Source organism: Pagrus pagrus, assembly GCF_965226575.1.
Source record: "Pagrus pagrus genome assembly, chromosome: 10".
NCBI lineage: Eukaryota > Metazoa > Chordata > Actinopteri > Spariformes > Sparidae > Pagrus > Pagrus pagrus.
In genome coordinates this window covers 29,243,541-29,256,588 of record NC_140194.1, presented here as the reverse complement: position 1 = coordinate 29,256,588, position 13,048 = coordinate 29,243,541, and the positions used below count along the sequence as shown (strand labels likewise).

The 13,048-nt window shown below is 40.5% G+C and overlaps 1 protein-coding gene across 2 annotated transcripts; it reads left to right on the top strand.

Moving 5' to 3' along the window:
* On the top strand, positions 1-10,427 carry uba2 (ubiquitin-like modifier activating enzyme 2). Of its 2 annotated transcripts, none has more exons than XM_084364108.1 (17): positions 1-221; positions 1,510-1,593; positions 1,697-1,767; positions 1,952-2,016; positions 2,120-2,220; positions 2,338-2,459; positions 2,715-2,782; positions 4,010-4,131; positions 5,116-5,215; positions 6,580-6,731; positions 7,002-7,095; positions 7,249-7,361; positions 7,760-7,915; positions 8,214-8,310; positions 8,534-8,639; positions 8,794-8,936; positions 9,060-10,427. In XM_084364108.1, the coding sequence occupies exons 1-17, from the start codon at positions 81-83 to the stop codon at positions 9,278-9,280; spliced, it is 1,956 nt and encodes a 651-aa protein (XP_084220234.1). In that variant the 5' UTR covers positions 1-80; the 3' UTR covers positions 9,281-10,427. The 2 variants fall into 2 exon arrangements, with proteins under 2 accessions (XP_084220234.1, XP_084220233.1); XM_084364107.1 differs by having other exon boundaries at positions 2-221; positions 9,057-10,427.
* The last annotated feature ends 2,621 nt before the right edge of the window (positions 10,428-13,048 follow it).

The window sequence follows — 13,048 nt, the reverse complement described above, 5'->3', positions numbered from 1 at the left end:
GACTTCGGTTCTGTAGAAGAAGAAGCTAGCCGTTAGCCTCCCGGTGCTGCAGGCTCTGGTTCTGTCTCTAGCCGATCAACATGGTCCAACTGGTGGGTCCCCTCCGAAAAGAGCTGGCTGACTCCCTTTCCACCTGCAAGGTGCTGGTGGTGGGAGCGGGAGGGATCGGCTGCGAGCTGCTGAAGAACCTCGTCCTCACCGGCTTCAAAAACATCGAAGTGGTCCGTCACGCTTGTGTTTGTTTGTGTGTGTGTGTGTGTCTGTTAGCTAGCTAGCTAGCTAGCTAGCTGGCTTTGATGCTAGGTCTTTGTGCTGCCCAGACTGAGCCTAGAGGTGTGCGGGCTCGGGCTAATTCCTGAGACGTGGCATGCAAAGAAATAAAACAAGAGTGTCTGTGGCGGGTTGTTGTTATCCGCTCTGTCTCTGCGTGTATAGTTAAGGTCACAGGCCCGAGCACAAAGTAAGCCGGTAAAAATATGAGCAATGCCGCAGCAGTGTAGCTGGAGCATTTGGCGCCATTAACACAGCTAAGTTAGCTAGACAACTTCTTTGTAATGTAATGGCTAGCTAGCCAGTCGTCCGGCTAAATATTAGTACATACATCATTTTGACACCCCTGTGTTTAATTGTGTAAGGTTTTACTTTACTGCAAATATTATCACGGGTTATAAATAATGCTGGACATGTCTGAAATTTGCGTCTGAATGGGCAACACGAGTACACTTGTTATTAGTTGAGGATGTTATGCTTTCGAGGGTCAGCCGAGCCGTCAGCTGTTTGGAGGCGATTTCTGTCACTGATGGCAGAAAGAGGTTCGGGGACTTCTAGAGGTCCTTGAAGGGAACTGATCGATTGAATGTTTAATATCGACTATAACTTATTTTACAGGATTAGTAGAAAACGTAAGTTATGTATCAGATGGTGTCATTGAGGTATCCTTTACAAGAGAGCTGAGAACAAGAACCCTTCACAGACAACCAGTAATCAAGAACAACACATTTAAAGCCAGGCACATATCAATTAAGCAACAAGTGAAAATAATCAAAAACAATCACGGTAATTATAAAAATATGATAGTAAGATGATAAACTCTTAGAGGGCAATGAAAGACAGTAGCTGATGGTATGTAGATCAGTCATTTCCTTTTAAAATGTGCACAATACCTAGAACTAGTTTTGCCAAAATTTTCATGTATACTTGGAATATGTAAGTGTACACAAGTACCTGATTGTGTTAAATGAGAGCAGAGATGTGTGGTAGTTAGGAAGCTTTGGAGTTGGAGCTCCATACTTAACATCATTAGATGATTCCACCTTGTCAGAACTGCTGTTGGCTGTTGAAGTGAGATGTTTTTACATCTCTGTCATAATAAAAGTCACGAGGCTCCTTGAGAGAATATTGGAGTGAGCCCTCTGAAACTATATGATGAATCTTTAAAGAATTGATTGTGTAGATCAGTAAAACATGGCATGTCTTTGTTACTCACAATACAACTGTGTTTACTGGCAGATTGACTTGGACACCATCGATGTCAGCAACCTGAACCGTCAGTTCCTCTTCCAGAAGAAACATGTTGGCAAGTCTAAAGCACAGGTATGTAAACATCAGGAGATGAGCCTCCATCACTAGAACGTTTAGGATTGTTAATCGTGTTTGACCTGGTGCCCAAAAACATTTTTTCCCTGTTGTTTTGCAGGTGGCCAAGGAGAGCGCCTTGCAGTTTTGTCCCACTGCAAATATCACTGCCTACCATGACAGCATCATGAAGTGAGTTTCTTTCTATAACATGTTCCTTTTACTAATTAAAGAAATCGGTGAGTTGTATCACACTGAGACCCAGACTTGTCAGAAGGGGTAGATAAGGAAAACATGAAAAATAACCGCTGTATGCTTTGTTGATGGTTGTCTTTTTCAAGTTGGAACTGATTGTCTTTTTTTCTCTCCCTAACAGCCCTGACTACAATGTGGAGTTCTTCAGACAGTTTGTGCTGGTGATGAACGCTCTGGATAACAGAGGTATTCTCACGCCACCTCACTACTCTGATATTTTTATTACTCCTAAATGCCAACACATCTAAATGATGAGAAATTTTTTTTAAAAAACTTTCTTTCTCCATAGCGGCCCGTAACCATGTGAACAGGATGTGTTTGGCAGCAGACATCCCTCTGATAGAGAGTGGCACGGCTGGATACCTGGGACAAGTCACTGTCATCAAGAAGGTAGAACATGAACATCTAACCCCTAACCCTGTCCATTAAAAGACTGAAGGGCAGTGATTGACCCACTTCTCACTGTCTCTCTGTCGCCTCTTTTTCTTCCCTGTCCTTGGTCCCCAGGGAATGACAGAGTGCTACGAGTGCCAACCAAAGCCCACCCAGAAGACTTTCCCAGGATGCACCATAAGAAACACACCGTCTGAGCCTATTCACTGCATCGTCTGGGCCAAGTATCTCTTCAAGTAAGACTCAGCGTCATTATAACTAAGTACTTATATCACTCATGTGGACTTAAGTTGAAACATAGATCCATTGCACATTTAAAACTCTCAGCAGACTGAGAACACATGTTTTTTTTTAAAAACAGTAGTAATGTAGAATATATGTGATTATGTTGCAAAGGGGCTAAAACCCAAGTATGCAACTTCAGAATCGATAGAGGCCAATATTCTGTGTTCTAATGGTCATCTTGTATTGTTTGTTTCTTGCCTCTATAGTCAACTATTTGGAGAGGAGGATGCAGATCAAGAAGTGTCACCCGACACAGCAGACCCAGAGGCTGCATGTGAGTGAGAGCGTGACATTGCGTTTCTTTGGCTCTTATAGCTAATCATTTGTGACATTGTTTTTTAAAGGTCCAGTGTACAGTTGTCTCTCTCTCATGTTGCTGCTTTAGCATTTTGTTATGGACAGATCAGGGATTTCTCAAGATCCAGGTCACAGGTAATCAGAAAGCTATTGGGTGCACCTGTGATGTTCTCCCTCAGCTGGCTGCAGTCAGTCAGCTGGGAGACTATATAATGGGGTTGCAGTTCCTCTGCTCAGTTGGTTGTGTGTTTCAGGGAGTCAACACCATCACTTGGCTCTCTGCATTTACTGTTTGAAAATCTGGGTTGAGTGTTTGAGAATTATTTCTTTTGGCCACTGGCCAGTTTATATACATTTTGTTTCCCCCCTGATCAGTGACTCCCACTTCAGCTTTGGTTTTTGGGTCAATGTTTTTTTTTGTTGGTCTATCATTTTGATAGAACTGGGTGGCTGTGGGTTTTATTCCCACTGCCACCTTTTAGATATCAAGGGACCAGTTTGTTTTGACTCTTTTGTGTTTTGTGCAGAACTTTGTTAGTTTCCCAACCTGCGACCTCTGTCCTTCAGGTTTTGTTGTCTGGGGAAACGTAACAATTTATAGACTGTGTGTTTGTTTGTTTTTTTGCTGTTGTTGGACAAGCAGCTTGTTATTGTGCTAGATCTGTGTCACTTTTTCTTGTAGAAAAAGCTTAATAGTGACTCTGAACATGGCATTGCAGTTACTATCTAATCAGAGTGTTGCTTCTAAGATGACACAGCATGTTTTACGCATGATTTGTTAGCTCTTAGGTTTTAATTTTAATGGTAGCATTTTTAACTACAACGTTTTTGACTAAAGACTAAATCTGACAGTCTTTAGATTTGTCAAAATGAGCACTGCCCCTCTAAAGCCATTGTTTGGTTTGAATATTCTGGGCTGCTGTAGAAACATGGCAGTCCAACATGGCTGACCCTGGGGAAGAGGTCCCGCTCCCTCTGTAGATTGAATGTGCTCACTCTATGGTAGTAAAAACACGATTCTTAGTTTCAGGTGATGAAACATTATATAGAATATATTCCGTTTCTGTCAATGGATCCCCTCTAAATCCAACACACTGAACCTCAACTGTTAGTTTGTTTTGTGTATACAACAGAATAGTTGGTGATATAGACAGAAGTACACAACCATCCAACACTGAGGAATGTGTCTGCGTTCTGTAAACAGGGAACCCTGAAGATGCGGCAGCTCGCGCCACAGCCTCAGAAAAGGATGGAGACGTAAAGCGAGTCTCCACCAAGGAATGGGCCCGCTCCACAGGATACGACCCCGTCAAACTCTTCAACAAGGTACCAGTCAGACGAGTCGAACTTGAAGGGCTGTTTCAGAAATTCAGATTCAGACTTTGTAACATACTACAAGTGTGATGGATACAATACACAAACGCTCTGTTTACAGAGCAAATGTGCACAGAACAGCTAATTTGGGTCGCACCTGTCTTTGAAAATTATTGATCCATAGAGGCGTATTAGAGCTGATGTGATGCTTGACCATGAGATTTAAACTGTGCTAATGTATGCTTTATTTATTACATTCTCCATTGCTGCAAAATCAGAGCATTGAAGAGCATAGTTTGCATGTTCTTAACATCATTTTAAGTATGTAAGATGCAAAATTTGTACAGTTCAACCTTTTTAGCTGTAAAAAAGGTTTAGTTATTTATTTAATTTAGTTATTCTACTTCAGAAGATGACAAAGCAGCTGCAGTGTTGGAAGCTGTGTACTTAGACTCAAAAGAATTTGGTTTGTTCACAGGAAGAAAATGAGAGTTTCACACTGAAATAGGAGCACTGCATTTTGTGATGTTTGCTGTGCTGCGTACAGGCCGACCAGCTGAACGTGAAAAACATGCAGAGCTCAGGAGGGTTTCATGGCCTCTGCCCTCTGTCAAATACTTTTCCTTATTTGACCTGTTAAACTTATGTAGTTTATGGCTGTTTTTATTGTAGTCTGCTAGAGACCTGAAGCACCAAGTAGAACATGAATACCAGCTTACATGAATTAAAGACACACAACATAAATGAGATGACTGATTTAGGGAGTGAAAATCTCATTTCTGCTGTAACTCCACGGTACTAACATACAGATGGAAATGAAACTTCAGGCTACTGTTAAAATGTGCTTTACATTTGATGATGATGATACATTAAATGATGCTTGTTTTTTTTAACAAAACAATAGTTTGAGTTATTCAGCACAATATTAGTATTTTATGATAGTATCACTGCAGACATACAGTAACAAGCTTGGTTCTGATTGGCTTTCCCCCCCAGCTTTTCAAAGATGACATCATGTACCTGTTGACCATGGACAAGCTGTGGAAGAAGAGGAAAGCTCCTACACCTCTGGACTGGCTGCAGCTAGAGAACACTGGTAGGTCTGTTTTTAAATATTTATGTCAAAGACAACTTTAGCTTTTGCTAAAGTTGCCACCTTATTTCTTAACCACTCTGTCAAAATTGGCTCCAGCAACGGTCTTTGTAATGATGAGCAATAAACCCCAAATCTTAAAATCACAGCAGCATGACAAGAGGTGGAATGGCAGCTATGTGTTTGACATTTTTTGTCTGTACAATAGCTTAAAATGACAAACTACTTGTCTTTCTTGAAGATACTGAGCATGTATGTGAAATGCTAAACAGTTTAGCTTTAGGGGGAGCAGCAGGTGTGGTCAGTTCATGCACTAACAAACAGAATACAACCGGGTGTGTAACTATGTTTATAAACACGGAAAAGAGCAGTATGACAGAAAAATAAAATCACTGAAAAATATTTATCTTCTGAATTGTTCACAGATGATGTGAATAATTTTACTATGATGACATGGAGAAGACAGTCAAGTGTCACTGTCAGTTTTTCAGTGAAGACTGGAAGAACTTACTCAAGTTTTAAATGCAATATGAAACATAACTGCAGTTAGGCTAACTGATCTTCATTAATCTGTACAGAGGGCTGTACAGATTGTAAAGCCCTCTGAGGCAAACTGTGATTTGTGAATTTGGGCTATACAAATAAAATTTGATTTGATTTGATTAAAGTCTCTGTCTTGCTGTAATATAAGATGGGCAATATGTAAGAAGTTTAGTTGGAAACAAAAAAATAGCTAAAACTTTCAAAAGAATGTGAGTAAATAGCAGTTTTGACATGTTGCAGAGATATCTACTGGAGTAAGCATGCTAACCGGCTAGCCCTGTCCCAGTCTGAAGCTCCTATGCCAGTGGTGTTAACATTAACACCCCCCTGGTCCCCAAGCTCCCAGTCCGAACCGCTAACTAGTTAAGAGCAGCTGCAGTTAGCAGTTAATCTGGTGATATGCTATGAAGAAAATATAGGAAATTCACCAAGTTAGCAGAGCTTAATTAGCTTTTGTATAAACGGATTTAATCAACCAGATATAGGCATTCTCATTATTCTGCACCATTTGGTCAGTGGATCAGTTTAAAATACGACAGGGAGAAATGGCACAAACAGAGGGCCTTGTTGAGCTGCATGCAGCGAAGCTTCCTGTGATTTGTGACTAGCACACCTCCAGCATGTCATAAAGGTAAACAACTTTACCATGCGTTGCTGTGCAGTGGAAAAAACACTCCACTACTATTGAAACCCCCTCCAACTGTCAATAATTTTCATTTTATTTTATGCATGTAGGCAGCCATTGCGGGCCTGATTGAATGTCTTTTGGCTGTCTTAGGTGTTTGTGTGTCTAAATGTTCCTCCATACTTTTTGTGTATCCCAGCATGTCCACAGGAGGAAACTCCAGGTTCCGGTTTAAAGGACCAGCAGGTTTTAAGTGTTTGGGGTCACTGCCAGATGTTCCGGCACAGCGTGGAGACTCTCAGCTCACAGCTGCAGGAGAAGGGAGAAGGAGCCGAGCTAGTGTGGGACAAGGTGACGCGAACAAAATGATAGAGGACATGTTTGCATAGGTTCTGTAAAATCTGAGAAGAATAGGGGAAACAAATTATACATATATTGATGACCAAGGGGTTGTCTTCTATTGTAAGAACTAAAAGGAAAAGAAGCTTTGTTTTGTTTGTTGATTTTTGGTTTTTGGCTTGAGAATACACAGCCACAGTGAAATGTTAGTGATACACAGATACATGTAGTTGTGTGTTTTTATTGGCTCATTTGAGTTAAGTACCTTCCTCTTGTTGTCAGGATGACCCTCCAGCCATGGACTTTGTAACCTCAGCAGCCAACCTGCGTATGCACATCTTTAGCATGAACATGAAGAGTCGCTTCGATGTAAAATGTAAGTTGGTTGTCTCTATCATGCATAGGACTGTGTTTTATTTATTTTTGTACATGATCCAAATTAGTTTGGGATAATTCAATCATTCAGTTGTATTGCACATCCACATTCATATAAGTGGCCTTGGTATATTTGTTGTTTTGTTTGTTTCAGCCATGGCGGGTAACATCATTCCAGCTATTGCTACAACCAACGCTGTCATTGCTGGACTCATCGTACTGGAGGGGCTGAAGATCCTGTCTGGGGAACTGGAGTCCTGTCGCACGGTTAGTTCAACTACCAAGTGTCCATGATGGCTTAAATTAGTCCAGGGGTTGTCCCAACCTGGAAGTTGTCCATGGTTTAACAGCCACCAGTTAGCCCCGTTTTGACTGAGTAATAAGGACCATCATGCAGGGTAAAGAATTCCAATATTAAGCACTGGTAGCTTCCATGTTGTTTGCTGACATAGAAAACCTCCATATTGTCCATAATTGTGTGAAGAAAATGAAAGTTTTTGATATATTTCTATTCTTGGTTAAATATGGGTATAAACCAAGCAGCTGAACGTGTGTTGATATTGTTGCTTGCACCCTTTGATCACATATGTTCATACACATATCCTTCCTGCCAAGTCGTCTGTTTTCCAACCGTTTACATTTATCTTTGGTTGCCTCTTCTTCAGATCTTCCTGAACAAGTGTCCAAACCTCAGGAAGAAGCTTCTGGTCCCATGTGTCCTGGACCCGCCCAGCGCCAACTGCTACGTCTGCGTCAGCAAACCTGAAGTCACAGTCAAACTCAACGTCCACAAAACCATGGTCCTCTCTCTGCAGGACAGGGTAAAATGATCAGCTTGTTTTCTGCACCGACCTGCCACAATGAAAGAGCTGTTAATATTATGCATTCACAAAGATCCTCAGCACAACTTATCTGATCTTAACAACTCTTGAAATGGTTAAACATTGACAGACAGTAGCTTGTATTTCATGTACCATATGAACTACAATGCATACATTTTTGGTGGCAAGGGTTATTTCTGTTGGATTATAAATGTTGCGATGGGCTGGTGTCATGTAAGGCTGAGATGTTTACAGTTGCCCATTGAGTGGTTGTTGACTTGTTTTTGTTTTTTACCAGATCCTTAAGGAGAGGTTTGGCATGGTGGCTCCAGATGTTCAGATAGAAGATGGAAAAGGGACTATCCTCATCTCCTCAGAGGAAGGAGAAACAGAAAGTAAAGAAGAGGGGGGAATAATTGTAGTCATTCATCATTTGGACAGAAGAGGGCGCTATTAATATTAGAAATGTTGAGTGGTTTGCAGTCTTAAAAATCACCCTAACATACACAGCAAATGTGTAATAGTTGTAAATGAATGGATGTCTCTCACATGTGTAGTACTACAAACTCTTACTTGTTATCAGGTATGCCTATAACCATCTTATCTGCCCGTCCACAGCCAACAACAGCAAATTTCTTTCTGATTTTGGGATCCGTAACGGCAGCCGTCTCCAAGTTGATGACTTCCTCCAAGACTACACACTCCTCGTTAATGTCCTGCACACGTATGTACCTCTCTGTATATAAATGTATGAATGAATGAATTACACAGTTGAATGGGCCTTTTTAATTTCTTTGTTTTTTAAAGAAAATATTTTTAATGGTGATTTAAGCCAGCAAAACTATAAAGGCTGTATGTTTGTGTGTCTTCATTGGCAGCGAGGAACTAGAGCGGGATGTGGAGTTTGAGGTAGTAGGTGAGGCCCCAGACAAAGCTCCACCCCCTCAGACTAACCAGGAAGAGGTTAACAGCATCACTAACGGCAACAAGGACTCCGCCCAGCCTTCTACCTCTTCTAAAGGTCAGCTGGAGAGAAAAACTTATTTTCTGTAACGCCCCATCTTGATGTGAATCTTTGATCTAAACTGATCTTTAGCATGTTTTTGAACTAGTATCTGCTTCTCTTATCTGTGAACACCAGCAGCACCAGCAGATGATGATGACGACATCATGATCGTAGACTCTGATGAGGAGGAAATGGCTGCTTCTAGCTCCGCAGCAGCAGCGACCAGCGGCACCAAGAGGAAGCACTCCGACGCGGAAACTGGTGAGACATCCACCAAGCGCCCGCGGACGGACCAATCAAGTGCAGCAGCTGCCCCCACTGACAACGATGATGATGACGACATCATTGCTCTGGACTAACCCATCCTCCCTTGTCTCCTGAAGGACTGAACTCTTTGAACGTTTTTTGACTCGAGACTGACAGTAGGCTTAAATAAAACACCTCTTTTATGAAGAACAATTTCCTGCCCTGGTTCATCTTTGGTCAAATCCTCCCCTCAACGCTGTGTTTGTGCTTTCATACTCTTCTGACATGATGCTGTAAATAGACTCCACATTTTAAAAAGTTTTGAAAAAAACATAGAATTGCTTTTGTTATTTTTATTATTTCTGGTCCCTATAAAATGCTTCACTTGATGGTTTAAAAAAAAGTGCTTTTTTTGTATTTTTTATAAACGTACTGTATTTCTCATGCTACACAAGCCAGGGTGTTTTGTGCTTTGTGGTCAGGTTACAAAAGATTTAAAACCAAAACATTTTCTTGGGTTGTAATATTGATCTGGGTTATTTTGAAGGGACGGTAACAGACAGAGCCAGGAGACTACAGCTTGCGATACTCTAACCAGGGTGCCTGTCTGTAGGTGCTGTTGATGTCTGTGATGGGGTCGGTAAAGCACAGAGGCACTGACGGAGAGTTTGGCCACTTTGTGCCATGGGGTGTCAGTTTGCTACCTCTTTTCTAGAACTACCATGTTTTGGCTGCAAATGCGTAAACATGCCCTCCATAACACCGCCACAGTGAGGCGTCCAGCTCTTCAGATTATCAAGAAAAAAGTTACTAAGAAAGAGCCATGGAGCAGCACAGTGGTACTAACGTGGCTCCCTGTGAACTGCACTGTATCCTCAAAGCTCTGGCTAAGCACAAGCGGCTTAGATCCAGGCTAATAGTTTAATGTACACACGTTATGGTTGCTTTTTATTAGTATGACTTGGTTCTGTTTTAGCAGAGGTCACAGTTTGTTTAGACAGAACCAGAGATGTAGTAGTGGTTTGACCAGAACCAGTCATTCTTGTTCGTACTGCGGGGGTTAATCTGAAGGCAGCGGAGCCCTGCACTAAAACAACTAACGTGCAAGTGGAGCAGTTGAGCTCCTGCTGCCCTCACCAGTCTGACCCCTGTGCCAGTGTCACTGATTTCATACTTCATTGTGATCTGACTTGTTATTGAAAGCCTATGAGAGCCCTTTGGACCAATTTTGGTGAAGAAAATAAACTCAACCAATGCAGAGCTGTTTTTGTGTTATCTTGTTTATTTGTCTGTCCTTCATGTTGGTACAGAGTCCTCTGAAGTACTATAATTTCTGTATTTTTTTAATATATAACACATCTATCCCATTATTAAGACTGTATAGGGGAAATAACCTAAACAATGTTTTCTGGGCCTTTTTTAACAGTTGAGCAAGATATGAGACATCAATGTACAATACCACAGAGCTCATGAAATCATCCGACTGTTTTCTTGGTTTTTAATTATTTTAACTTGTTTATTCAAGTGTAAAAATCTTTAAAGCCTTTCTACAAATTCTTAAAGAAGTATTTCACTGCTGGACAGATGTCCCCTGCATAACACCGAGCTGTCTATGCAGAGCTGGCTCTTTTAAACCACTGCAGTACCCCTGAAACGGACCATGAACCTTGACACGTTAAGGAAGTTATAGCTCCACCAGGTGGCAGCAGCAGTCCACTGGTTTGAGCCAGGTGTTAAAGGGTAACTCTGAGGTGTCACTCACTGGCTAAGTGGCACTGTGGGTAATGAAGGTGCCAGGTTGTGATTAGGAAGAAGAATGTGTGCAATAAAAAAGGTGATATCTCTGGTTCTACTGTATCAGTTTTAATCACTTGTTTTTAAACTGTTAGACCAGTGGACTGCCTTTTAAAACCTGGAGCCTACATTACCCACAATGCAACTTAGCCTCCGAGTGACATCACTGGATGCAAATTTATCAGATTACATGCAGCTTCCTCTGGAGCCACGTAAGGCTTTACACTACTTTTTCACATATGCAGTAGTACTCCCCAAGACCTGTAAACACACTTTAATGTGTAAAATTGGTGGAGTAACCCTTTAATTACTGACAACTTGTTTTAAAGGAGGTCAGAAAGACATGAGGCATCAACATACAATAGCATAGAACTCGTGAAAATATCAGCAGGGTCAGAGAATGACCTAAAGTAAACACTAAAACTACATGCAGAGTCTGTTAGAGCCTGTTTTTGCCAAAGTGTGTGTGTTTTGTTGTTTGTTTGTTTTGTCATCCGGTAAATATTTTTAGTTTGATTCAGAGATTAAAGTCTGACAGTCATGTGGTCAGCTCTGTACAGAGTGTGACATTCTTGAGAAGAGTAACCATGATGCAACACTTACAACCCAACAAACACCACACACACACACACACACACACACACACACAGCACTTTACTATAAACACACGTAGTAAGATTAGAAGTAACGTCAAAGTCAGTTGGGGTCAGGACACGAGATAAACATCGAAGTTTTCAGGCAGAGGCCTGCCTTTGCAAAAGACCCTTTTCATAGCAGACACTCTTGACTTGGTATACTGTAGCAGGAAGGCAAGTTTATTTATATAGCACACATACACAAAGGGGATACCAAGAGAAATAGAAACATTTGACAGGAAATTAAAAGTTGAAAACAGACACATAAATACAGAATGGGTAAAGAAGAGGAAAAGCACAGGTGTAACATCAGTGATGACTCTGTTCTGTCTCCCATAAAGACATCAGTGTATTCACTCAAGTACCATACATATGTACAATTTTGACGAATGTGTACTTCATATGAATATTTTCCTTTTATGCTACTTTAATCTCTGGTCCATTATATTTAATATGATATATATTTATATTTTTTGACAGCTATAATTAGGATTATTCATACAAATCTTGTGATCATCTTATAAAATATGATGCATTATTATAAATCAAACTACCCAGCAGTCTATAAAGTAAATAGTATATAATTTGTTCCATCCAACCAGCTACAACATTAAATAAATATGTGTAATAATGCAACAGTATAGAATGGTTCATTCTGCATATGAGTACTTGAACTTGCTTAAATATCGCTGATTATGCAAAGGTGATTTTCTTACAGTAAAATTTTGTATGCAGGACTGCAGGAATAACTTGTCATGTAATGTAGTAGGGTATATTTGCAGATCTTTTACTTAATATGAGTAAAAACATAAATATAGTTGGTTTGTACACCGACACTTTGAGTTACAGTGCCTATAAAAAGTATGCACCCCTCTATACAATGGTTTAAAGACAACAAGGCGAATGTTCTGGAGCTGCCGAGTCAAAGTCCAGACCTCAATCCAATAGAGACTTTGTGGCTGGACTTGAAAAGGGCTGTTCACGCCTGATCAATGTGCAACCTGACAGAGCTTGAGCAGTTTTGCAGAGGAGAATGGTGAATGGCGTAAAATTGCAGTGTCCAGATGTGCAGGCTTGATTGAGCCCTATCCACACAGACTCAGATTGAGGCCAAAGGTGCATCTACTAAATACTGACCTGCGATCACTTATTTTACATCATATATTTTTTATTAATTAATTGAAATTACTTTGTAGATATCTGTTTTCACTTTGACTTAAAGGTTGTTGTTGTTCTTTTTAATTATTGTAAAAAAAAAAAGCCAAATTATACTGACCATGATTCCATTTATAAAAGCATTAAAGGGGAAACATCCAAAGGGGTGAATACTTTTTATAGGTACTGTATTTTTTTTTGACCACTTTTTAAAAGCAGAGTATATAAAATCACTCACAGGAAGAAAACTGAATTGCTTTAAGATCGTATAAACATATGGATAAAATGAATAGCTAA

What these genes read in the sequence shown, in the direction of transcription:
- uba2 (XM_084364107.1), top strand. Translation starts at nt 81, where the DNA reads ATGGTCCAACTGGTGGGTCCCCTCCGAAAAGAGCTGGCTGACTCCCTT. An exon ending in TTGGCAAGTCTAAAGCACAG is followed by an intron (nt 1,594 to 1,696) that starts GTATGTAAACAT and finishes GTTGTTTTGCAG; the next exon opens with GTGGCCAAGGAGAGCGCCTT. An exon ending in CCGTCAAACTCTTCAACAAG is followed by an intron (nt 4,132 to 5,115) that starts GTACCAGTCAGA and finishes TTTCCCCCCCAG; the next exon opens with CTTTTCAAAGATGACATCAT.